Below are 26,154 nucleotides of genomic sequence, written 5' to 3' on the forward strand. Positions count from 1 at the left end.
TTTATTAATATTCCCTGAGATTCAATGCAGCAAGCTCAGCCCAGGTTTGGGGAGGAGTTGCCTGGTCTGATGAGCAGCTGGGCTGGGCTCACACCACCACTGGTGTCCTGAACCAGTGCCAGGGCAGGATTAGTGTTCTTGGAGATATCTCTGTTCCTGGAGGGAGGATCATCACAGCCTTCACTTGTTTAAGAGCCACCAACTCCATCCCCTCTGAACACTGGGAATTGTACTGTTTCAGACTGATACAATCCCAAGTCTGCATGGAATGGGCAGTGACATCCCTCTATTTTATTGCATTTTTGCTGTTTCTGGTAATGAAAGAGTTACACTTTCAGTCTTTCATCCATGAGGATCTACAGCTTAGTCAAGGGATTACCTTGGATATCCAGCACATCCCAGGCAGTGGTGTGGCAGCAGCTCCTGGTCAGCACCATCCATGCCATTCCCAGCACCGGGGACAGGATTTCGGCCTCGGGGACAGACACCCAAGGACATGGAGCACAACAAATTCCAGCTGGGTCAGGAGAGACAAGTCTGGTGGTCAGTCACCACCCAGGGAAGCAGGGACCCTGGAGAACTCCCCTGGAGATTTATCCCTGCCATTCCTGGGTGCTTTCCTGGGATGCAGCCGGCACTATTAGCTCTTCGCTTCCAGGCACAATGAAGTCACCCACAAGATTATTTCATTTCGATTCTGTTTGGTAAGAAAAGAAAAAAGAACCCCAGCCAATAAAAACATCGTCTCTATTAGAAATTATTCCTTGAAAATGACTGGAAAAATAGAATTCCTGCAATTTATATCTTTGGCAAGGGCTGTAGGTTGGGATTTTTTTTTAGCAGTGGTCACTGAGGTTTTTTTCAAATCCACTTCAGTGCTTTATTTTTATTTTTCTACTGTGTAGTTTCAACCAGGCATCACATGGAATGGGAATGAAAAGGAATCCTGAGCCTTGTTTCAGCCTAAGTGATGCTTGTGCTCTTTTCCCATGGCACACTTGACATTCCCTGAGAGGCCGGAGCACCCTGAGCGGGTGAGGAACAGATGGATTCAATCCCGAGAATGGTGCCACGGAACAACCCAAAATACCAAAAGCAGCTGAGCAGAAAAAAGTTGTCTGGCACGGGGAGATAAATTTTAACCATTTTTGGATAAAAAAAGAGCAAGGATATTAGTGGGGGGGGGGGGGAAGAAAAGCCCAGCATTGTCTTTCCAGTGGGAATTAAGTGAGTCTTTTCTGCTTTTCCAAAGATAGATTTGCAAGGAAAGCCTGCAGGGCTGTGCCATGGGATGTGCTCCCAGGAGGCTTCGATGACAACAAAAGTTGGGAATAAACAGTAGGAATCAACTCCCCCCCTTTGCCTCCAGCTCTGGCTTTCCCTGTGCTCAGAGCTGGAGCTGAGGCTGGTGCTGTTCCCTGTGCTTCCAGGGCATGGAATTTGCCATGTCCCTTCCCTGCAGGGTGGCACTGGCACCGGGGCAGCACAAGACAGGGTTTGGAGGGTGGCTGGCACAGGGCTGGGCTTATGATCACAGGAGAAGTTGGGAATCAAACATTAGGAAATCACCCCCCTTTGCCTCCAGCTCTGGCTTTCCCTGTACTCGGTGCTGTTCCCTGTGTTTCCAAGGGATGGAATTTGCCATGTCCCTTCCCTGCAGGGTGGCACTGACACCAGGGCAGCACAGGGACGGGGTTTGGAGGGTGGCTGGCACAGGGCTGGGTGCCAGGACCGTGGCTCCTCTGAAGAGGCATCTGCTGCCAGCGCCAGCCACGGGAAGCTGTGCCGGAGCCAAGGCACAGCTGGGCACAGAGACTTTGGGAGGCTCCTGCCCTGGGTGCAGAGGTCGTTCCTCACACCTAATTATTTATCAGCACAGATTTCTTGGCCGGGCTGGTCCATCCCCTCGTGCTGTGCTGACAGGGTGGTGGCAGCTCCGGCCCCGCTTGGCTGCCTTGGATTTCCGCTGGCTCGCGCGGGATGAAGCGGCAGGACGGGATTCCAGCTCCTGCCAGCACTGCCTGGGAAGGGCTGGGATGGAGGGCTTTGAGGTCTACAGGGCTGCAGCCCAGCATTGTGGAATCAGCAGAAGAGGTGTCGGGCGTGGCTTGGGAGAGGCCAAGGTGGAATCTGATGGGGAAAGGAAGACTCCGTGTCAGTGCCACTCTCCATTCCCACGGGATGACCGATGGAGAGCAGCATCCTGCCAGGGAATAGGGAGGGAGAAAAGGCTCCACGAAGGCAGGCAGGCAAAGGTGTTTGCAGAGGAGAATTTTAGTGGGATAAAATCTCCCACCAGCAGCCACGTTGATTCCCAGTGCCATGAACTTGAGCCCTGCTCCCTGTGGAGCGTCAGGATCCCGAGGCTCAGCTCAGCTTCCTGCTTTTTTCTTTTCCACAAGGTAGCATTTGCCTTTGTCTTCTGCCCTTTTTATTGATGGCTGGTCGCTGTCTCAGAGGTTCCTTTGACCTCGGTGGAACTGCTGAGCTGAGAGTTGTTATTCCCTTTTTATTCCTGCTTTATCCTTGGGTTTGAAGGTGCCCTAAGGTGTGAGGCAGGGCAGCCCCCAGGTGCCAACCCCATCCCTGCCTCCTTGCCCAGTCAATGCTGGAAGATGCCAGGGTTTGCTGAGGCTCTGCAAGGTTCACTCATTCCTCTAGTTGGAATATTCAAGATGGAATATCTTGCCTGGAAATCAGCATTTCCCTGGCAGCAGGGGTGCTGGGGGAGACCAAAGGTTCATGGAGAGGTGTGGGACTGCTGGGAAGATTCCCCTACAGCCTGCACAGGAGGAGGGAAAGGAAGCAGAGCTTTCCTTGGAGGAAGAAACATTTATATCCTGCTTTGCACCCTCAAAAAAGTCAAAATTTTCCCTGTTTTCCAGTCCTGTGGCCAGCAAGGAGAGGAGGAAGAGGAGGAACTCCATGGGAGAGGACTTGCCCACCCTGTGATCCTCCCACACCAGGCTCTGTGTTGCTTAGGGAACAACTTGTGTGACTCACAAGAGATGTTTGATATGTTTATAAATACATATTTTGACAGTTTCTCCAGAGGCTGATGGTTCCTGGGGGTGTTTCCCCAGGAAAAGCTGTCTGGCAGCTCTGCCCATGTTTGTGTGTCGTTGAGTGCTGCTGAAACATCTGAAAATCCCACCCTTTGGAGATGTGCTGTTTGTTCCCACTTCCTGCTGGGCCTTTTACTCTCTTTACCTTCCTTTTCAGCCTTAAAGGTTTAGGGGAAAATATCAACATCCCATTTTTTCTCCCCAGGATGCACTGGCTGCACAACCAAGCTGGGAATGGTGTTTTTTTCCCATTTCTAATCCATTTTTTTTTCCTTCTGCCCACAGGTATGAGAATCCTGGTCACCCTGCTGTTGGATACTCTGCCTATGTTAGGCAACGTCCTCCTCTTGTGCTTCTTTGTCTTCTTCATCTTTGGGATTGTGGGTGTCCAGCTCTGGGCAGGGCTGCTGAGGAACAGGTGTTTCCTAGACAGGAATTTTGCAATGTAAGTACAGCAAAAGAAACAAACCCCCCCCCTTTTTTTCTTCCTTCCTCCCTCCTGCTGGAGAAATCCCAGCGCTCGGCAGCTCCAAGCGGGAACTTTTTGTCCGACAAAAAAAATCCACTTGTCAGCAAGTTCCTGAGGGGTTGGAGTTGCACCTGAAGGACAATGGTGGTGGTGGTTTGGATTATCTCTGCCTGAGGAAGCTGAGAGCCCTGACTCTGGGAATTTTAAGGATTTAGATCAAGCAGAAGGATTACAGCTCCCCTGGAATTGCCGCTTCTCCGAGTGGTTCAGGTCTGGGGGTCACTGAGCACACCCCAGCCCCTGGCAGGGGGTTGGGAGGTGGGAGATGCTGCTGGCACACACAGATAAGTCTCTGTAGGTATATTAAGATAAGAAGCTTGATGTGAAAGGCATTAAAAGCATTTGTACAGGGCTCTCAGTGTGGGACAGGCATCAGGGACGGGCAGCACCTGCTGTTTTTGATAGAATTATGGAATCATTAAGGTTGGAAAAGGCCTCCAAGATCATCAGGTCCAACCTTAACGAAGCAAACTTTAGTTTTGGTTCTTCCAGGCTTGGCAGTTGTGTGGACCAACATCCCTGCCAGCTGTGAGGGTGCTCCTAAGCCTTCACTGCCCTGGGGAGCCTCACCTGGGCCCCCCACCCACACCCTGCCCCTGGCCCAGCAGCTCTATTTAAGCCCAGCCCGTGGCTCTTAGTCCTGGTTTGGGCTGTGCTGGTGCTGTGCTTCTCTCCAGCTTTTTGTTCTTGATGCCTTTGGCTCCTGCCTGAGCTCCCTGGAAGAGTCCTGGGTCTGGTTCATCATTTGCCATGTCTGGGGCTTTCCCTGGTGCCAGCCCTGCTGTGTTCAGAGCCTGTCCAGGGAGGTGCTGCTGGTACCAGGATGGCTCCTGGCTCATCCCATGCCATGGGACACCCTGGCTCTTGCTGCTCCCTCAGCAGGACACCGAGCCTGGGCTGTTCTGCCCCTGCCCCCTCAGGGGTGTCAGGGCACCTTCAAACCCCCCAGCACAATGAACAGAGGAAAGCAAAGTGCAGCCTTCCAGCTCCCACAGGACAGGGAGCTCCGCCTGGGAAAACCTGTCGGAGACTGCTGAGGATGTCAGGGGCTCAGAGGTGAGGAAATGCCTGAGACCAGCTATTTAGGGCAGCTCTAACTCTGTAAGAGGAGATGGAGCCTGTAATTACATCTGTGTGTAATCATCTGCTGTCTACAACTCGTATTGTCTGGAAAACAAGCAGAGATTGTCCCTGAGCTCTACCCCAGGTCCTGCTCCTGCCTCTCACTGCTCAGTCCCGTGGCCCTCAGCTCTCCAGGCCTTTCCCTGTCCTGCAGACCAGCTCTGGTGGCCCTTGTTCCTCCCACCAGAGATGCTGAAAGGCAGAAAATCAACAAGCCAGCCATGAGTGTGTGTTCCCACTCCAACACCTTGATGCTCCAAACTCTCTCCTGCACCCCCAGCTGGTATTTGCTGGTCACCAAGACCCTCCAGGCTCAGAGGAACCCCTGAGCCGTCACTTAAAAGCCCAAATTGTGGTGTCAGAGCTCTGCTTGGGTGGGCTGGTGTGAGCTGTAATTAGCCCCGGCTAGTCCCTCTTGTCTTCTCGCCCGGGTTTTTAAACGCTGTGTGATTTTCTGCAAAGTGGAGCTTTTAAAAATGAACCACGGGGGAAAACGTTTGCTAAGTACAGATATTAAGCAGGCAGTTATGTAATGGCCATTAGCAGCATCAAAGGCAGCCCAGGATTTTCTTATCAGGGTCTTGCTCCCAGTCAAGGGAAGGCAGAGTCGGGCTCTGGGCTGAGCCTCGGGAGCTGTTCCCGAGGAGGTTTGTGAGGAATCTTCTCCTCCTCCCCTTCACCACAGCTCTGAGCTGCTCCCTGGGTCCCTCCAGCAGCAGGTAGTGGGGGATTTGGGTGGCTCTGCACAGGTCCTGTAGCTTCATGCCACGTGCTCAGGGATGTTGTGATTAAAGTTCCAGCATTCCAGAGACTTTTGGACAAAGGAGGCTGAGCAGTTTTGCAGGAAGGGCTCCTCCAGCCCTGCTGGTGCCAGGATCAGTGGGACACATGTGGGGTGCTCTGGTGCCATCACCCAGACTGGTGCTGCTGTTTTGGGCTGTTTCCTGCCTTAACTTTAGACCTGCAATGATCCAGTCCCTCCATTTCCTGCTAGAAGCTGTCCCAGGTTTTTTGGAGCTCAATGTGGAAGTTTTGGAGAATACAAATGGAATTGATCTTTTTTGTCACTTCTGACTCGTTCTCCTGAATCCATAGTTCCAGGCATCGGGATATGGTTCACCCCTGCTCTGGTCCTGAACATCCCAACAGCAAGTTGTAAAGGGAAAAAAGGCAGGGAGTGACCTAAAAAGCACTTCAGGGTTACACCTTCCTGCTGTTGCACAGATCATAGGATCATGGAATGGTTGGGGTTGGAAGGGACATTAAAAGACCACCCAGTTCCAGCCTCAACTGCTTTGAACTGAGGGTGAACACCTGAACACAGTCCAGGGGCCAGGCAAGGAAGGGCCATAACCCCAAATTTTCTGGAGTAAACAAAGTTTAAACAATCTCAGTGCTTCAAATACAGCTCCTTACTGCCCTACACCCTCACTGCCAGCAGCTTCCTGGGCCTTCAGCTTCACTGGAGGCATCAGGTGGAAGAAGTGACTTTGACTTTTGCCATCATTATTCTTCCTGTGGAAACCTTCTCCATCCCCCTTGAAAGTTGGCTGCTTCAAGTTAAAGCAACTATTTTTAAATGCAGCACATTCTGATAGAAGTTTGGGGGCTCCTTTGAGGTGCACTGGAAATATCTCCTTTCTCTCCTGGAGAACTGGAATATCCTGGAGGTTGTTTAAGGACTCCCAGTAGTGACTTTGAAGGAATTACAAGCAGTCACTGGGGCTGTTGCAGTAGTGGGGTGGCAAAAAATGACCCGTGTCCCTTGTGTTTGGGACGTGGGAGAATCTGCCACTCCTCACCCTGCCCTGGAGATCAGAGGGATGTTTTGGAGGTCTCTGGTGGCTCAAACACCTCTTCAAGCCCTGGGGAGCTCCCTGGGACAACTGCTTGGAATAGCATTGCCAGGATGGTCTGCACTGTCCGTGAGTGAGGGCACTGGGAGCTGGAGCGGGAATTCCACAAGGACTTTTCGTTGGTCTGGTGTGAAAGAGGAACTCGTTCTGCCTGTGTGGGAAGGGTGAGCAGAGCCAGCAGTTTCTGTGTAAGATCTCTGGGATGTGTGTGTCCCACACAGCCCCTCTGGCTCCCTCCTGCCCTCCTGAGCTGGGCTCTGTAAAGGGAGGAACTGGGTCACCCCCAGCTCATCTGGGCAGTTGCTGCTGGGGTTGTGTTGTTCTGCAGAGCAGCATTTTCCAGTCCTGGAGCCTTTCAAGGAACTCAGTGGGTTGGAAGGGGGAGAGGGGAGAGGGCTGTGAAGTGCTCTGTGTGTCTCTGATGCCGCAGGACAGTTCTGATGTGAGCTCCTCAGTCTGAGTTAACTCCAGCCTGCTCAGTGTCGCTCTGCCTTTGGCTCCTGGGCTGGTGCAGAGCTGGGAGGAGGCACAGGCAGCTCAGTTTGTCTGAAAGGGGCTTAATTGCTCCTCCTGGCTTTGCTCTGTGCTGCAGTGCTGGTTGGCAGCAGGATTTCCTCAGAGAGCAGCTTCTACCTGCAGGGAACAAATCCTGCTCAGTGCTGAGTTTCTTCCACCTTTTCCCTTTCCTCCTCTGCTCCTCAGAAAGCTGGAGCAGGATTATGCTCAGCACACACACACACCAGACTCCAGTGGTTGTAATGTCCTGCATGAGATGGTTGGGGTGGGAAAACTGGTTGAGGGCAGATGGAACAGAGAATAATTTCTTTGGTGTGGAAAGAATGGACTTTCCTGCCCCGCTGTTGTTTTTCCTCCACATGAACATGCTCAGCAACAGAGAAAGAGAAATCCATTGCAAAGCTGCAGAGGAAGATGTGCAGAGGGCAGCTGGCTGGGAAAGGGGTGTTAATCCTCTCTAATGTGATAACAAATCCATTCTGGAGCTTCGTTTCTTCTGTCTTTTCCCCAGAGCACCAGAGTCTTGTCATTAATGGATTCATTAGCATTAATAAGGTATTTGCACCCTACCCATTGGCAAGTAACAGGGAGGTCAGGCTGACCCTTCCTGCACGTGGAGGTGGAGGGTCTTGGCAGAGAGAACTCATTTATTTTGTGGATATTGGGGATTCCCTCATTCCACATCGCTCCTGTTTCTCATTCTTGCTCTCCTTCCTCCTTTCCCCTTTTTGGTTTTGCCAGAAAGGTCTTCAAGCAGAGCTAAGAAAAGGTCTTCAATTTGCCATGTTTGCTGTGAGTTGATGTGTCCTTTCCCCTCTTCACTTGGTGGTGGTGGAGCATCTCCTGGGTGTGGATCCTCCCCAGGCAGATGGGGAAGGATCTTGGTGTGTCTATGCTCAGGGAAGAGGGAAGGGCTTGAAAAGGGCTGGGCAGAACGTGGCCCCACACGACTGATTTTAGCCTGTCACAGGGAAAGTTTTAGTTTATAAATTATTTGGGGGGCAGTTGCAAAAATGAGGAAGGCAGAGGAAAGGGAGGATAAAATCAATTAGGTAACAGCAGAACCAAATGGAGCTTCTCCCACCCCTCACAGCCAAGCTGGGCTTTGTTTTCCTGGTCCCATTTTCCTCCCACAGGCACCAAAGGCTGTTGTTCTTATGGTTCTCCAGGCAGTTTGTGCCCAGCTCTTCTCTACTCAGCTTATTAGATCCCAGCCCAGGGCTCCTAAATGGTGATTCATGGGAGGCACAAAGCCCCAAATCTGTGTGTGTGTGGCTCATCCAGGGCCATCCCAGTTGCAGTGGGATGGGAGGGGGGTTGATCCTGTAGTTCTGCCCCTTGGGAATTATAAGTCACTTCTTGGGCGCCTCCTCCTCTCCTCCCTCTGTTTCTCCTCCCAGGTTTCCCAGCTGTCTTTGCCAAAGTCTGTAGCACTCCCAGGCACATCCCTGAATCCCAGTGTGTTTTAATCCTTCACAAGCCTCTGTGTTACCTCCCTGTGTGTGACAAACTGGTGCTTGTAGTGTCTGATCTTCCAGCAAACACTGTCCTGTGGAGCTCCCGGCCTGATCTGCAGCTCGGTTTATATGGAAATGTCTCGGTTTATGTGGAAATGTCTTCATGTGAGACCATTTGGTGGGAGGGGAAGGGAAGGCTTTCAGGCAGTTCTGGAGGAAAAACATCTTTGAAGTTGAAATCTCAGGCGTAGAAACAGGGAGGGTGATGTTACAGCTTTGTCTGGAGGTGTGGGAACGCTGTGCAGTGGGAGGGGAATAGCTGCCGAATACAATCCCAGCCAACAATGCCCAATTTGTTCCTCTTGCCTATTCCTGAGGCTGGATTAACTCTCAACACCCATCTCAAGTAATTCATTGATGGAAGAGAACCAAATTCCCCAGGAAAGTTGCTCAGGGCTGATTTCCCCTCAGCTCTGCCCTGCAGCAATTGTTCTCTGCTTATCACTGAGTGACTCCTGCTTGACTCAAGGGTTTTGGGGAGCAGTTTCAAGCAGTTTTATGGAATAACACTGGTTTGGCACCAGTTAGAGCTGAATTTATTCAACAGAAAGGTGCATTCAGAAACAGATAAAAATAGAGCTGTCCTGTGTTGAAGAATTACCTGCTTATCTTCTCCCCACATCTTGCTTGCTCGGGTAATTTGTTTGGTGCCTTTCCCTTATCTCCCGATGATTATGGGGCATCTGAGATCCCTGCAGCTCGGAAAAGTGGATAAAGCAGTGGATAAAGTCAGCTCTAGGGCAATGCACCTTCCCATTTTGAGCAGTGCTTCAGCAGGGAGTGCTGCTGGCTCTCACTAATGCTGAGCAAACAGCAGGAAAAGTCTTGGGCTCTGCCTGGTCCCTGATCTGGGGCAGCACTTGGGCAAAGGCACATCCCTGCCATGCTGCAGTGACAGCACTTGCTTATCTGGGCTGTAACAGAGCCATAAACTTTATCCAAGGCAATTAAATCAGAGATGCAGGAGGCACATGGTTCCCTTTAAATGTTTCTTCCTTTTCTTACGGAAGTGCAGAAGGAATTCAGGGTGGCCTGGAGCTGGGTCTCTCCTTGTAGAAGTTCAGCTCCCTCATCAGAGACATGCTGAGGGGCACATTTGTTGGAAAGCTGCTTTGCCATCAGCTGTTCTGAGCATCAGAACAGTTACCTTAAAATCCTTGCATACAAACAAAAACTTCTCTAGATTTTTGGGAAGCACTGCTGGGATTTTCTGTCTGAACCCTCTCATTTCATGCTTTCAACTGCCCTGTTTGGGTGGGGAAACTCAGGCTGATCTTTAAGTGGAAAATCACTGGTGCCTTACAGGATGAAAAAAGCTTTGTAGATGATTTTAGGGGCTGGTATCTCACAGAATCACAGGATGTGCTGAGTTAGAAGGGACCCACAAGGACCATCCAGTCCAACCCTCAGCCCTGCACAGAGCCATCCCCAAGAGTCACACCCTGTGCCCCAGAGGATCATCCAAACCCTCCTGGAGCTCTGGCAGCCTTGGTGCTGTGCCCACTGCCCTGGGGAGCCTGGTCAGTGCCCAACCATCCTCTGGGGGAAGAACCTTTCCCTGAGATCCAACCTGACCCTGCCCTGGCACAGCTCCAGCCATTCCCTGGGTGCTGTCCCTGGTCCCCCCAGAGCAGAGCTCAGTCCCTGCCCCTCCTCTGCCCCTGCCCAGGCAGTTGGAACTGCAGTGAGATCTCCCCTCAGTCTCCTCTTCTCCAGCTGAACACCCCAAGTGCCCTCAGTGTCCTCACACGGCTTCATCTCATCTGGGACTTGCTGTCCCCAGTCTGGTGGGGCTGAGGGGCAAAGGAGAGAGAACCCACCCAAGCCAGGGACAGAAAACAGCAACTTTTGCTGCTGCTGAAACAAGGGATGAATCATTCCCTCTCATTTTTCCCTTTCTTCCCCCTCCAGGACCTACAACCTGACCTTCCTGCACCCCTACTACCGCACGGACGAGGCGGAGGAGAACCCCTTCATCTGCTCGTCGCACCGGGAGAACGGGATGCAGAAGTGCTCCAACATCCCAAACAGGAAGGAGTACAAGGTGGAGTGCACCTTGAGCATGGACTCCTACACCCCCAGTTTGTACCACCCCGACTCCAGCAGCAGGAATTCCTGCATAAACTGGAACCAGTATTACAACGTGTGCATGGCGGGGGACGTGAACCCGCACAACGGAGCTATCAATTTTGATAACATTGGATATGCCTGGATAGCTATTTTTCAGGTAGGATTCTCCCAGATCATTTGATTTCTCTGTTTCTGTTGGGTTTGTCACCTTTTTGCTTGCAGAGGTTTTGATAAACACCTCTGAGGAGAGAGGAATTTGTACCTGAGTGAAACTGTGAATAGAGACACGTGGGGTAAAATTGCACAAATGGTGCAATTTGGAGAGAATAACTTTTTTTTTTTTTTTTGGTGCATTTTAGAAAAGGAGGAGAATAATTCTTGAGGCAGGGAAAGGTAGGGCAAGTTGTAGCTCTGCAAATCAGCTAAATCCCAGGGATTTTTGGGAGTAGGGTCTTTCTTGCGTCAGGAAACCGAGAGTGTTGTTGAAGTTCTTAAGCAAGATTTAATTTCCTTCTAAAATGCACGAACCTGATGACGTGAGTTAGGCCTGGTTCTAGAATTACAGGATGATACTAATGAGCATGGTGTGCTGGAAGGAGGAAAAAGCTGTTCTGGCCAGAACACCTGTGAGGAGATGCTGCTCACATGGAATTTGGGCCTCTCTTGATCCACACCTTTACAGCTCTTCGCTGCAGACCAAAGTGCTTCTGGCTCAGACTGGGGGAGCCTTTACAGGTGGCAAAACACTCCAGCAACTGAAGTGTTCTCAAAGCATTTGTTGCTCTGGAACACTGGAGAGCTCATCCACACAGTGCAGAGCCTCTGGTCTCCTAGGGCTGCCCAATTTGAAATGATCCATCTATTGTTTTCCATTTTTAATTGGCAATTTCTGGTTTTAACACATTTCTTTGCTCTTGGCTGGATGCCCCGTTTTATTTAGCCCTCCTGAAGTGCAGGTGACATCTATTCCTGAAGGAGAAAAGAACTCTCCTTGTAGTTTTGTTAATGATGAATAATTACTCATTCAGAGCTCTACATTTAATTTATGAACTTCCTTCCAGTTTCATATTACACCATGAACTTTAATAACTTCCAGTTTTCACCTGGGAGTTGCAAAGCAGTGAGTGTTTGCTCTGAGCATCTTGTCTGCTCTCTGCTGTCACAGCAGCTCACCTTGAATCACACTGCTGGTGGTTCAGAGGCTTAGAACCAGATCCAGAAGGGCTCAGGCAGATCCCAAATCTCTACGAGGCTGTTTCTGAAAATGCTTTGATTCTTTCCTGGAATTGGTGTGTCAAGAGAGGAGCTGCTGACTGGTGATGAGTGTTGGATAAAGGAAAGAGGAAAATCAAAGTAAATGGGACTCTGGCTGCTCTGGAATTCTGCTTTTCCTCCAGTTCTTTGGCAGAGCTGATGGATGTGCCCAGGAGGTCCTGTCTGACTCCCACCACGGGCACCAGTGTTCTTGCAGGGAGAGGGCAGAGGACAACGGATTGTGCCAGGGCACTGAGGATGACCAGGAGCTTCCTTTTGACCTCCAGAGCCTTTTTTGCAGGCTGCAGGTTTTCATTTCACCTTGGGATTTTGTTTCCTCGGCCGGAAAATGTGCAGCTTTAACTCCAGGAAGAACAAACCAGCCCCAGGAGAGGTTTCAGCTGATTCCTTTGGGCAGAGCAGAGTGTCTGGCAAGGTTGGATATTGTATCCATAGATCATTTTGGCAGCTGCCAAGAGGTTTATGATTGGGTTTAGTGCTGCTTAGGCCATCCAAATGCTGGAGAGGATTTCCAGCCTAAAATTCTTGTTATGTCTTTATTCCTTTTAGAACCGAGGGCTCATTTTTAGAAGCTGGAAACACTATAACTCCAGGTAAAAAGGCAGCTGCTGGGAGCAAGGTGCTTGCTTAACTGGGGTGTGGAAAGAGTAAATCGTGACTGCAGGAGGTGAGATGCTAAATCAAAACAATTGCTGTGAGCAGAGAACATTTAACAAATAAAGCTATTGAGCTGTGCTCTCATTACATTTAATGGTTGAAGCTGGGGAGCACCAGGTCAGCAGTTAGATGAGGCCTCAAAGTAAGTAGTGCAGAAAGTACAACTGATGGGTTTAGTGGCTCAGGAGCTTCCCTGTGAATTGGTGTGGAATTACTGGCAGAAAGCACTTGGATGAGACAGGCCCAACTGTCCTGATCCATTATTCTGCAGGATAATGAATCCGTGGTGCTTTGCAGGAGTTATAGTGTGGAGTGTGAACCTTAAGGTCTGGCAAACCTCCAGTGGGCATCGTGGCAAGCTGAGGACGCAGCTGGATGGAGCATCCCTTGGGATTTGTCCCAAATGAGGTGGAAATCTGGTTGGTTTGTTCAGCCTGGAAAAGTGGTGGCTTCGGGGTGACCTGATTGTGGCCTTGAAGTGCCTGAAGGAGCCACAGGAAAGATGGAGAGAGAGACTATTTCCAAGGGCCTGGAGTGACAGGGGAAATGGCTTCACACTGCCAGAGGGCAGGGTCAGATGGGATAGTGGGAAGGAATTCCCCCCTGGGAGGGTGGGGAGGCCCTGGCACAGGTTGCCCAGAGAAGCTGTGGCTGCCCCATCCCTGCAAGTGTCCAAGGCCAGGTTGGACAGGGCTTGGAGCAACCTGGGCTAGTGGAAGGTGTCCCTGCCCGTGGCAGAGGGTGGAACAAGATGAGCTTTAATTCTGTGATTCTAAGATCTCGTGTGGTTTAAGAGCTGGAAGATTCCAAGCACAGTGACTGCAGGTCATGCCCAGGAGTCTCCAAGGGCACAGGCTGATGTTGTTCAGACCACAAACAAACCAAACCAAAAGCAGGTTTTTGCCAGGGAAATCTGAAAGTCTCTGCTCCAGAACATGCTGCAAGTGGTGCTCCAAGGTAGCAGGAGGGGCAGGCTCGCTCAGCTGCCAGGACTGGGATTCCAGCAGCCAAACTGAAAGACATTTCCCTCCGTGGAGGTGATCCTGAACTTGCAGGTGGCAGCAGGACACACTGAACAGTGAAATGAGCTGTTGACCTTCCAAGTGGAAGAGTAAGCCAGAGGCACCAGACAGGAGAACAACCCGGTGCAAATCAAAACATCTAAAAGTAATAAAGGCAATGGCTGCACGTCTGGGTGGTGGGAAGGACAATAATTCCTTATGTAATCCTGCAAATGATTCATGTCTTGGTTCCCCTCATTTGTTGTGTAATAAGCTAATTCGTGTATATATTTGTTACGAAGGCACGTTCGATGGCAAATTATGTGAACTAATTAGCTTATTACAGAATAAATGAAAGGAGATGGAACCTAAATTAACTGTGAGGTTTGGCATGATATTAAGATCCCTTTATTGCACATGAATTTCAGCCACAGCAATATGAGCAGTAATTACAGGTACTGTTGTCACGCTCTGGATGATGAATTAGCCACCTAACCAAAGTCCAATTTAATTGGAATTACTGACACTCTCAATGGAGCCACCAAAGCTCTGCCACCTTCCACCAGCAGGCTCGGGGTGGCCAGGCCTGAACGCAGAAATATTGGCCTGGGGTTTGGGTGACAGAGTTTGGGAAGAGGAGATGATTTCAGCTGCTTTGAAAACCACAGAACCATCGCTTGGACGTTTCTGTGTATGATTTGTAGGAAAGCAGAACCTGTACGAGCACTTTACGATGCTTTTGGCAAAACTAGTTGGAGGAACAATAACCATCAGCAAGGTAGAACCAAGAGGAGATGAAGGGAACACGCTGTTCCTCTGGATGTGGTTGGTAGGACTGAGCCTTGAGAGCAAATGTGTCAGAAAAAATTACATGGACGTTTCAGGAAATGTCTGTGTGATTCAGGAAATGTCCATCCAACACAAGAGAGATTAGTCTGGCAATTCAGAGGGGCTGGGACTTGGCTGGTGCTGCTGAGTGACCTTTCCTGTGGTGTCTTCCTCACATGTATTTCGGAAGCAATTGCATTTTCTAAAGGGCTTCCTTAACAAAGGACCCTCTTGGAATGAATCCCTGGGAGCAGCTCTCAGATTCAGGCTCCTGTTGTTCTGAGCACATGTTGCCTCTCCGAGGTTTTGCTTAGGAAGACATCCCAGTGAACGAGTTAATCAAGTCATCCAAGGAACACAGCTCCGGCCCTGGCGAGGGCATTCTCAGAGGACACTCCTGCAGTGAGCAGCCCCCATCCTGCTGTCAGGGAGAAGACAAACCCTGGTTGTGTGCAGGAGAGCTGGAGACAGCCCAGCAGGCGCACGACACGACGCGAATGCCCAAGGAAGGAAAAGCTGAATCGCCTTCCAAGGAAAGTTGTCCGGAAAAGAGCGGCATGAAAGGAACCGTCGGCTGCTGCAAGAGCTCAGGGTGTTCTCAGGTGGAGAACTTCTCCTGGCACCTGGGCTCACCAGAGGTATGAGGGTGTCACATCCATGAAGGTGTGGGTGACCAGCTCGGGAGAGAGAACACGTTTGGGATGGGAAAGTAGGGAATTGCTTCCACCCAATTCCTCCTTCATTTGTCCTCCGGTGGACACGTCCCTCCGGAGGCGGTGGCAGAGCAGGTGTGACAGCTGGCAGTGACAGCGTGTGCTGCACGAAGAGCCCTCTTGTCTGCATGGGAAGGTACCTCTTCCGTGCTCCAGCCTGTCAGAAAAGCCCCTGGGAGCTTGTGGAAGCTGTCTCAGTCCAATCAAGGATTTGTTCATCCTGACCTGGTGTTCTGTGCTGACAAGGAGCTCGTTTTGTCTCCGTGGTGCTGACTCTGCACCCCAAGCAGCTGGGCCAGCGGAGCAGGTACAGAGCTTGGGGGAGATCTCAGCTTTGGAAAGACAAAGGCTCATTTGTCTCCTTTCACTGTCGTGTGGTGCCCTGATCTGTTCCACAGCCATTGCCCACTTCACGTTGTGTCGGCTGCTGCTCATGATTGAAATCCTTCCCTGAGGGTTCCTTTATCACCTGGAAATCTTTCAGCTAACACTCTAGTGGGAAGAATATCTTCTGTTTGAGTTAAAGTAAAAATTGTGTGTTCTTCAATGCACTTCTGCTGTGGCCAAACACAAGAATGAGCTCAGGATCTTGTCTGAGGAGATGGGAAGCACAAACCTTCAATCTGAGACCTACTGGCAGGACAGGATTGGCAGAGGCATTCTTAGAATCACAGATGGTTTGGGTTGGAAGGGACCTTTAAAGCCCATCCAGTGCCACCCCCTGCCATGGGCAGGGACACCTCCCACTAGCCCAGGTTGCTCCAAGCCCCGTCCAACCTGGCCTTGGACACTTGCAGGGAGGGGGCAGCCACAGCTTCTCTGTCAGTTTGAAGCCATCCCCCCTTATCCTATTCCTCTGGGATCCTACTTAGTCTACTTCCTCCTGGCTGGGCTGTCAGGACCTTTTGGGGGGCCTGTTTCTCCATTGCTGGGACCTCAAGACACCTCAGCCAAGCTCTTTACAAAATTCCAGCTCAGGAAGTGTTTCCCCAATTGTCCAAGGATCCTAGTAATGCTCTTGCTTGCCTGTCTGCTGCAACCTCGGTTCTCCCACTTCCAGTAGTCTTTAAAAATTTGGGGGAAGAGCCAAAAGACACTGGAGCAGAAGGAAAAGGATCTGAGGTTTCCAGCTGCAGTTATGTTTGTGTGTGCAGTGTAGTTTTTAGCCCTGTTTTTAGAAGGAGCTGTCACAGTGGGTGCCCATGTTTTCAGTGCTCGTTGAGTACATAGTTTTTTGGCCAAAAGGACTTTTTTTGTCGAATGGTTCATTCTTTAAATCAGAGATATGTGTCACCAATGCTTATCTGTGCTGGATTTGGCAAGAAAATAGTTCGAAGCTTTTCATTTCCACTGCTTCAGGATGATGCTTTGTCACTCAACTTGAATCTGGTTTAGATCACTGAAAATATTTCCCTCTAAATCGTGGGGTTCGAGTTTTGTTGGTGTTGCCTTTTTTTTTTAATTTGGTCAGCCAAATAAACATCACTTTCTGCACTTGAAGAGCTTTCATGCTGAACAACCAATCTAAAAATACCCAGCCCTTTTAAAGCATCTCCGAGTGTGTTTCCAAGAGGATTAGTTGCTTTTGGAAAATCTCCTTCATTTTGAAGGTTAGAAGGAATTGTCCCGAATAGCACAAGTCAGAGAGGCCACCGTGATCCCTGGTGTGGTGCACTAACCTGGGGGTGTTGGAGGCACCCAGAAAACCTTCTGCAGCCTCTGTAGCTTTGGAAGAGTTTCACCCTGCCTCTATTGTGGATTCTCGTGTTTAGAGTAGGAAGAGGGGTGTCTTCAGCAAGCCATGACCTAAACTGGAGTCCAGTGAGGTGATGAGAAAGCTGCTGGTCCTGAAGTACATCAACAACTGACCCAAGGGAATGGCTGGAGCTGTGTCAGGGCAGGCTCAGGTTGGATCTCAGGAAAAGGTTCTTCCCCCAGAGGCTGGTTGGGCACTGACCAGGCTCCCCAGGGCAGTGGGCACAGCCCCAAGGCTGACAGAGCTCTGGGAGGGTTTGGATGATCCTCTGGGGCACAGGGGGTGACTCTTGGGGATGGTTCTCTGCTAGGCTGAGGGTTGGACTCGATGATCCCTGTGGGTCCCTTCCAACTCAGGATGTTCTAGAGGTCTGTAGTTCTTACAGGGAGATCTTGGTTTGGTTTGATTGCCCCAAACCTGCTCCATGATCAGCTGCTGCTGCTGAACCTTGTTCTGTGAGCTGGGGAGAGGCTCGTGTGCTGAGCCAAAGGTTCAGCTCCTTCACCTTCATGTCCCAGACTGTGAGCTGGTGGATCCATCCAGGAGAACAAGATACACCCACACACACTCTGATTAGTGTGAATGAGTAAAGCTCAGACACTTGGACGCCTGAAATATGTTTGGTGTCAGAGTTCTGCACAGGGGGCTCCCTCTGTGCACCCTTTGCCTAATAATCTCTAATATATAATTTAAACAAGTTGTGAGATACACTCATCTATAAGCAAGGATCTCAGTCTGGCTTTGGTGCCCTTGTCCTCGTTGCAAACTCTCATCTTTCAGCTTTGCTCTGCTATAAAACTCTGATTTATGAGGCTTTCTCCCACAGTGGACTCATCACTGCTGAAGCTAAACAGTTAAATATGTTCCCTGTGCAAAAGATACTTTACACAAACAGTGGAGACAGAGGCTAATTATGCCAGTAAATCAAGCCTCATGAATATGGACTGAGGTGGGATTTGTCAGAAGCAGCAGTTGTCTGAAATCAGTTGTCTGAAATTGGGAGGTTTTTGCTGCCAGATGAGGATCTTGCATTATTTAGTGTGAAACAGCAACAACAACTCACCTTCATTTTGTAGCAAAACCTGGGTTTATGCTGGTTTTAAGCCCATAGCTACACTTTCGTGTGGTTTTGGGCCACCACCAACAGCATCTCACTTTATTACAAACTTTATTGTACACTTTGCTTTTCAAGATCCACTGAGAACTGGTAGCACTGACCAGGGATTGCATTTATGGGGAACAAATTTGAGAGGTCAGGAGTCCAAGACATGCAAAGATGCCCAGTTTCCTTTTTTTTTTGTCTTGAGAGCTACTTTTTAGAGCAGATTCATGCTTTGCAAGACTCTCAGTTTATAGAGAAATGGCTACAGTGAGCAAGCCCTCGAAGTGAAAGGAAAAGCATCTGTTCAGAGGACATTACTCAGTGTAATAAAACCTGTTGTTCTGACCACTGAGGTTACTTAACAAGATGTTTCATGAGGAAATAATTAAAATTGTGAGGTTGACTTCAAAAATAGTGAATTGATGATCTGCCAAGCACTCTGCCTGTGGAATACTCTTGTTATTCACTGGGCAGTGCTTGGGAGCCAAATCAATGTGCCCGAGAGGGCAGAACCCAGAGATAAAGAGCCTTTCAGAAATGGATACTAAAGGCCTTATAAAACTTACTGAGACCATCATAGTAATTAATAGCTCTCACAATTTATAGCATTGGATCTTGTCTCGATAAAGTTTATAAAAATAACATCTGAAAAGGCCCTGCAGCAGGGCCAGGGGAGTGACGAGGTAAAGAGTAAATAAACCCAAACGAGCACGGCAGAACCCAGGGTTGCTGTTGGGTTCAGGGTGATTGATTTTGATGCAGATAATGCCCATCTTTCCCCAAAGGACTCAATTTAGGCCAAAGCAAAAAGTGGCTGAGCACAAATTATAGCTGTCAGTCAAGGTGAAGACTTGAAATGGCTTGGAAGCACTTGGGTCTCTCTGTGTTTCTGGATCACCTCCTGCCTCAGCCAGGCACCGGGAGCGCCTGAAATTCTGGGATCGGGAGGAATTTCTGCTGGCCAGAGCTGGGCTTTGTGGGGCTCTCAGTGAAGGCTGAGCTGCTGATTTTGGTCCCAGGCTTAGGGGAGGCTGTCGCTACAAATGAAGTTGGTTGAAGTAATTACAGGAGTGAAACTTCACCCCGAGGAAGCTCCGGGGCTGAGCTGGGGCTGAGCTGCAGCTTCGTGTGCTCTGCCTTCAGTTCTCACCTGTTCAGCTCCACTTCTCACAGTCTCTTTCCCAACTCTCCTCCATTGATTAGTGGCACCTCGAGGTTAATTCCGAGCTACAGCAGCCCCTCTGGCACCAGCCATTAGTGCCTTCTAATCCTCAGTAATTCAGTGTTTGACTTGGCTCATTGAAGCAGTTCGGGTTGGAGTTCGGGTGGGTTTTTTCCCCCTAGATGGTTCTCTTTTTCTTTTTTTTTTTTACTTTTTTAAATGACAGTAAAGCAAAAAATAACCTGCTCTTGAATCGGCTATAGCCAAGAACTTGCAAAAATTTTGGCAGAGCTCAAAGACAAGGATTTTTATGATGAAAACTTCTTGACATAATAAAAGAAATTGTTCTGTGAAGTAACCCCAGAAAAAACAATGTAAACCTGCTGTCTCCCTGGGAGCAATGAGGAGGTCTGAGTTAATTGCCAGCATCTTTAATCTCCATCTCCCTTGTGATTTTCACTCTGGAGGTTCAGATTGACTCTGATTAGCTCGACTAGAAGACCTGATTCTGTCCCCAGTTACGCTGCTGTAAATCAGACAAGCATCTTTATTACAACTGATGAAATTGTTGTGGCATGAGCAAAGCAGGAGGGTCAGAATCACAGAAGACTTAAAAATAAGTCTGATTGTCCACTCTCATCCTGCTCATGGGGTGATCAGGGAGTGCCTGACTGGTGTCCAAGCCAGAGATCGATGAAGTTAAAATTGTCTTTATGTTCACCTGGGTGAGGTTTTTATTAAATTCTTGCAGTGATAGGAGAGAGGATCAGACATAAGACTGGGGGCTTTAGTACTTGCCCTCGTGGGTATTAATAGGAGAGAAATGATTTATCCCATCCCTGCCCACAGTGTGTGAGAGGTGAAGAACTGAACAAGCAGGGAAGGAGAATCAGCCTGAGCATCATACAGGGCCTCCAGTGGGTTGGAGAACAGCTCTGTGCTCTGCCCAGCCCAGGCCACTGAAGGCAAAAATCCTTTCCCCAGGCTGAGGGGACATCTGCAGTTTTGGGCACCACAATATGAGGAAGATCTGAAGCCAGTAGAGAGTGTCCAAAGGAGGGACACGAGGATGGGGAAGGGCCTGGATTTGAAGGCGTGTGAGGACACTGAGGGCACTTGGGGTGTTCAGCTGGAGAAGAGGAGACTGAGGGGAGACCTCACTGCAGTTCCAACTGCCTGGGGAGGGGCAGAGGAGGGGCAGGGACTGAGCTCTGCTCTGAGGGGACCAGGGACAGCACCCAGGGAATGGCTGGAGCTGTGTCAGGGCAGGCTCAGGTTGGATCTCAGGAAAAGGTTCTTCCCTCACAGGCTGGTTGGGCACTGACCAGGCTCCCCAGGGCAGTGGGCACAGCACCAAGGCTGCCAGAGCTCTGGGAGGGTTTGGATGATCCTCTGGGGCACAGGGGGTGACTCTTGGGGATGGTTCTGTGCAGGGCTGAGGGTTGGACTCGATGATCCCTGTGGGTCCCTTCCAGCTCAGCATGTCCTGTGATCTCCTCTCCCGCTGGGTCTGCAGCACAATCAGAGCCAGCATCCCCCTCCAGCACAACTGTGCCAATCATCTTAATGGAATCTTTCAGCTATTTCCCTGCAGCTGCCAATATTGGTGCCACGTACTTTGCCCATCTTTTTCATCAGAGCTGAATTAGGAAACGTGTTCTCGCTGTCTTATCTCCGTGGATAAATAATTGTGTGTTGCATTTATTGGAGGCTCTGAACTGGTACATTTGGAGATGCTGTTTAATATGACTCTCTGTGAACAACCACGGCTTGAACAGAATTTAATTACCAAGAATGGATTGCTGAGATTGGAAAGCACAAGAAAGGTGCTCCAGGTCTTTGGAAGACATCTCCAAAGGGCTTGGAGGGCCAAATGCTGGAGGTGCAGTCAAGTGGATTAATCAAACTGGAAAGTGAAGAGAGGAGGAAGTCATTTATGCTTAGTGCAATAGGTGAGATTGCAGTCAGGGTGCCCCAAGGGAGGAACAGCAGGCAAAGCAAGGCTGGAAAAATATACCCATGTTCTTGGGAGAGTGGTGAGAGCTGCTGGATTTCCCCCTGATTTCATGGAATCCCAGAATGGTTTGGGTTGGAAGGGACCTTAAGGATCACCCAGTTCCACCCCCTGCCATGGCAGGGACACCTTTCACTAGCCTAGGTTGCTCCAAGCCCCGTCCAACCTGGCCTTGGACACTTCCAGGGATGGGACATCCACGAGTTCATCTGGTCTGAGAATTAAGTGTGTGGGATCAAAGTGTGCAGTGCAGCAGCGAACCTTGTGCAGATGCTTTTGTCTGAGCTCCAAAAATAGTTGGGAGAGTTCAGTTTGTGGTGTATAAACCAGCTGTTGGCAGGTTCAGATGGTCTGGTTCCAATTTACACCCAGGCCCTGCTGGGGATGTGCAGTGAAAACGTCCTCATGAAGTTGTTTGGAGCACTTGAGAGGGCAGCAAGGAAGAAGCCCCAGCAAGGCAAGAATCAGGCTGGAAAAATCCCAGACCCCGTTCCAGACCAGACAGGTGGCTGTGCCTGTGTGTTGTCCTGCACTTCTCCAGAGCTCCCTGATTAGAAAAAGCAGGCGGATGTCTGTGATCCCTCTCTCCTCCAGGAACTGCTGCTACTCCCTAATCCCGGCAGCTCCGGGATCCTTCCCCTCGGTACTGCTGCCTTTATACTGGATGGTGAGGCCCAGAATGAACCCCCAGAGATGTCAAACAGGAGAACAAAAACCCAGAGGTCTGTTTATGCCTCCTGTATCCCCTTGCTTTACAAGTGAGTAGTAAATAATGCAAGTTCTAATTACGTCTTAAATATTCGCAGAGCAGGATGAGCGTTCTGAGCCCTCCGGAGGAGAAACCTGGCGTGTTGATTGATTCTTGTTCAAAGTGCTGTCTAGCATGCAAGAAAAATATCTCTATAAATGTTGGTTGGCCCTCAGTGTTGTCTCAGCAGCTGTTTCCCAGGTGGGGAGGTGGCAGCGCCTGCAGAAGCCCAAGAGCAGCCCTCGGGGAAACTCCTTTTGTACGGAGGGCTCTGTGTTTAATCATTCTCATATGTTAGATCTGAGGGTTGCCAGCCAAATGCAAATTCAGTGGAGAGGTGTAGCTGATATATTTGGGGTCTCTGGGCTCATTTGTCATCCCTAAGTGTAAATGGATGGAGCACCTGCTGTGCCAGCTGTGCCTCCAAACAGAGGGAAGGAAGGGAGGGAACTTGCAGAGCACAAAGGAAACAATTTCTTGGGTAATTGGCAGTGATTTGGTTTAGCCTTATGTCACCTCCCGACTTGATCCCTGTGTTTTCCCTGTGAACCTGCACTGGCTGTGAGAGGATCAGCTGCAGAGCACAGCCCACACAGGCGAGGGACATACCCAGGAAGAACTTTGCTCTCTATAAATGTTTCACCCGTGTTCAGGGAAAGGCAGGAAGGGGCAGCTGGGCTTTGATTGCTTGTCTGTTCCACGCGGCTGAACACCCCGATTGCTGCCCTGATTGTTAAACCCAGGCAGCTTAACCCCTTCCCAGGCTCCACGGGAATAACAGCACTGGAATCCACACAAAAAAAATGTGTCTTCTGCTGGAAACCATCTGCCACAGGTTGATCTCTGGGGTTCATGTTGACTAAAAGGATTCTTTTGGGGTTTGTTAAACCCCTGCCATTTCTGGGCAGGCCGGGACAGGACAAGGGGCAGTGGTTTTAAACTGCCAGAGGGCAGGGTTAGATTAGATGTTGGGAAGAAATTCTTTACTCAGAGGGTGGTGAAACACTGACACAGGTTGCCCAGAGAAGCTGTGGCTGCCCCATCCCTGCAAGTGTCCCAGGCCAAGTTGGACAGGGCTTGGAGCAACCTGGGCTAGTGGAAGGTGTCCCTGCCTGTAGCAGGGGGTGGGACTGGATGGTCTTTAAGGTCCCTTCCAATCCAATTCCATGGGTTTATGATTCTGTGAAGCAAAGCATCGTTGTCCCATTGCTGACCATCACTAACCAGCAGCGAGGGTGGGATATGAAGGAATATCTAATGGATATAAGAAGGAACAGGAGATGTGGGAGATGTTTGTGTAAAGCAGCTAGTGTGTCAGCAAACCTGATTGCTCTGAGTCTTTAGCAGCACTGACAGAGTAAAGCAGCTGCAGAGACAATTTTTCCCTGCTCCTTGGCAGATCCTGTTGGTTGGTTTTAGCTGGAGCTGTTCCTGCTGCCCTCTCACTCGAGTGCACGGGGGGTGTGAGGTTACACGAGCTCCAACAGGGCAAGTGGGTTTGAAAACTGGCTGGTAAGACATCAGCACTGTGACTTTAGGGTGAGGAATCACAGGTAGGTGGGATTTCCCTGCCAGCACCTGTGTGGATGCAAGGAGCCCTGACAGCCTCAGGGAAACTGGGAGTGCTGATGGTTGTGAGTACAGCAAACCTCTCCCCTTGGACATGTGCTCACGTCCTGAACATCCATGTCTAAGCTTCTTTCAGTTCCTTGACTGAAAAAAAACCAGGAGAAAGGGTCAAGGATTCGTGTCTGACTTCCCTGAAAGGGCTTTGCCCTGGTGGGCCAAGGACATGGTTTTATTCACTGCCTCAACAGCAAGTGCTTTATGGATCAGCTTTTCCCACAGAAAGCCCTCTGCACTGACAAGGTTTGATCCTTTTCTTCCCACAGCAAGTTCCTTCGCTGCAAACATGGTTTAAATCAGGGATGATGCTGCTGGAATTGGAGGCAGGAGCAGTTCTGGGTTTTGCCAAGGCCACCAAGGCTCATGTTGGTGTGACGAGTCGCCGTGAGTCAGTTCAGGCAGGAGCTTTGATTCTGATGGAAATGGTGCTGGAATTCCAGCTCCAGGATTAGCAGAAAGATTGCACCAGAAGTTTGGTGTGTTTTATCTAAATAAGAACTGTAAATTACGTGGTAGAACTCACTTAGCTCTGCACACAGCCTGTGTGGTGTTAATTAAATCCTCAGCTTCTTTTTTTAGTGAAAGGAAGACTGAGAAAACGAGTATTAAATCAATCCTATATTTAATTAAAGTAAGTCTCTTCCATTCAGATGCTTTCCCACTATGATATTGGTGATACAGTTGTAATCCTGAGCCAGTAGGAATCGCAAAGAAATTGGTTTCAAGGAAACAAAATTGACTTAAAAACTGGGAATTTTATGGGTGACATCACAAAACCAGGAGCCAAAGGTGAAACTCCAGATCTCTGCACACAGAGGCTTTTTTGATTAAAATCCCTCCTTGGAATTTCTTGGTGCTGCCTCAAAACCAGTGTTTCAGGTGGTTTATTTGAACGTTTCACCATTTTAATTGTGCCAGATTCCTGTAGAAACCTCAGGCCAGTCCTTTGGTCACACTTTGCTGCTCTCCTAAGCCAACTGGGAACAGAAGTGCAGCAGGTCTGGATGGATCCCAAGAGGTGCTGTGGAGTGCTGAGTACCAGGAACCATCAGAAGATTGACATCTAATAACTTTTTGGTTGACTTTTGTTCTTACACTTTCTTTCTCTGTCTTCCTGTAGGTTATAACCCTGGAAGGATGGGTTGACATCATGTATTACGTGATGGATGCACATTCTTTTTACAATTTTATATATTTTATATTACTTATAATAGTAAGTATGAACTGGGAGATGCTCCTATTCCTTTTCCTTGTGGGGTCAAGTTGTTCCCTGGGTTCTTCACAGGGAAGAGCCAGGTAGGGCTCAGGGTGGGAGACCTTCCTGCTGCCATCAGGTGTGATCATGCAGGTTGTGGTTCGTGCTGTGGGGGCAGATTATTGGCTGTGACAGCCCTGCTCAGTGTCCCATGTGCTGCACAGTCACAGCCTGTCAGGCCATATGGTCTCCCCTCCCTCTCGCCCTCCCAGTCTTGGGCTTGTCACCTTGATGTGTCTGAACTGCCGTGCCTTGGCCAAGCAACTGTTCATCAGAACAAAAAGCAGAGAGGCTGTAGCTTTCCTTCCTTTAGTCTCCTCAATGTGCCAGAGGACACCTCCTTTCAGTGGAGGGCCCTCCAACTTCTGAACTTCACCTGAGCCCTTCAAATAACAATAATCCCAATAATAGCACTGCAGCTTGCTGAGGTCTTACAGTGCTGTCATTCCTAAAAACAAAGCGTTACCCACTGGAGGTGCTGGGGGTTGTCTTCAGAAGCTGCCATTCCATGTTAATAAGGTTCTGTTTTTCCAGTGGGCACAACCTTCTCCAGGGGTCTACACATGTGGAAAAGGGAAGCATTTAAGTCAAGAAGGAAGCAGAGGGAAAGGTGCCTTGTAGTTGTAAGGCAGGACATGGGATGGAGGCACTTAAAAGTGCTTTGGAGGCTGGATATTCCCTATATATAACCCCATCCTCGTCAGTGTGGGTTTGAAGGCCTTGGGAATTGAACCCAGCTCTCACCAGGAGTGGGAAAGGCGTGGATCAGAGCACTCTCCAGTCATGGAGAGCATTTTGAAGTCAGTGGTTTTTGAGCTTTAGCAATGGACCATGAATAGTAGGGATTTATGCTCCACTGCTCTGAGCCCTTCTCTACATATGGATCCTTGCAGAAAAGCCAGAAGGTGACTAATCTCCAAGTCACTTGGAGCTGGGAAAGGCACCCTTGCTGCTTCCCTGCCAGTATCCAGGCTGATGTTCCAAACTGGAGATCAGCACCACAAACCATCTCCCAGCGGCTTCCCCTGAGGATTCCCCAGACAATGGTCCAGATTAAATCCATGTGTGTCCTGCTGAGCCCAGCACAGAGGTTTGGCCCTGCAGACACTGGCACTTCCCTGACGTCAGTCCCGTTCACGCCCAAGGGCACCGATTCCCTGCTGGGAATATTTGACATTTCCCTTTGGCGGATTTATGAACCCAAGTGGTGAAAAACCAGTTTGTGGAGTCAACAGCTGAGGGAAGAATGCAGCCTTAGGTCACTTCACATTCTTGTCCTTGGGACTTAAAACTCAGTTATCACCCAAGAACACATCAATTCAACCAGGCAATAAATCAGGCC

General features: G+C 49.7%; 1 protein-coding gene across 5 annotated transcripts in view; it reads left to right on the plus strand.

Annotated features, from left to right (window-relative positions):
* Window positions 1–26,154, plus strand: part of CACNA1H (calcium voltage-gated channel subunit alpha1 H) — a 210,229-nt gene that overhangs the window by 104,141 nt on the left and 79,934 nt on the right. For all 5 annotated transcript variants that reach the window (XM_039386433.1, XM_039386436.1, XM_039386435.1 and 2 more), the window contains exons 6-8: window positions 3,351–3,510; window positions 10,517–10,832; window positions 24,678–24,770. In XM_039386433.1, the coding sequence (XP_039242367.1) occupies window positions 3,351–3,510; window positions 10,517–10,832; window positions 24,678–24,770 (569 nt within the window). The remainder of the gene's footprint in view (window positions 1–3,350; window positions 3,511–10,516; window positions 10,833–24,677; window positions 24,771–26,154) is intronic.

The sequence above is a fragment of the Pipra filicauda genome, unplaced genomic scaffold (genome assembly GCF_003945595.2).
Source record: "Pipra filicauda isolate LSUMZ 115617 unplaced genomic scaffold, ASM394559v2 scaffold483_size702785_pilon, whole genome shotgun sequence".
Classification (NCBI taxonomy): domain Eukaryota; kingdom Metazoa; phylum Chordata; class Aves; order Passeriformes; family Pipridae; genus Pipra; species Pipra filicauda.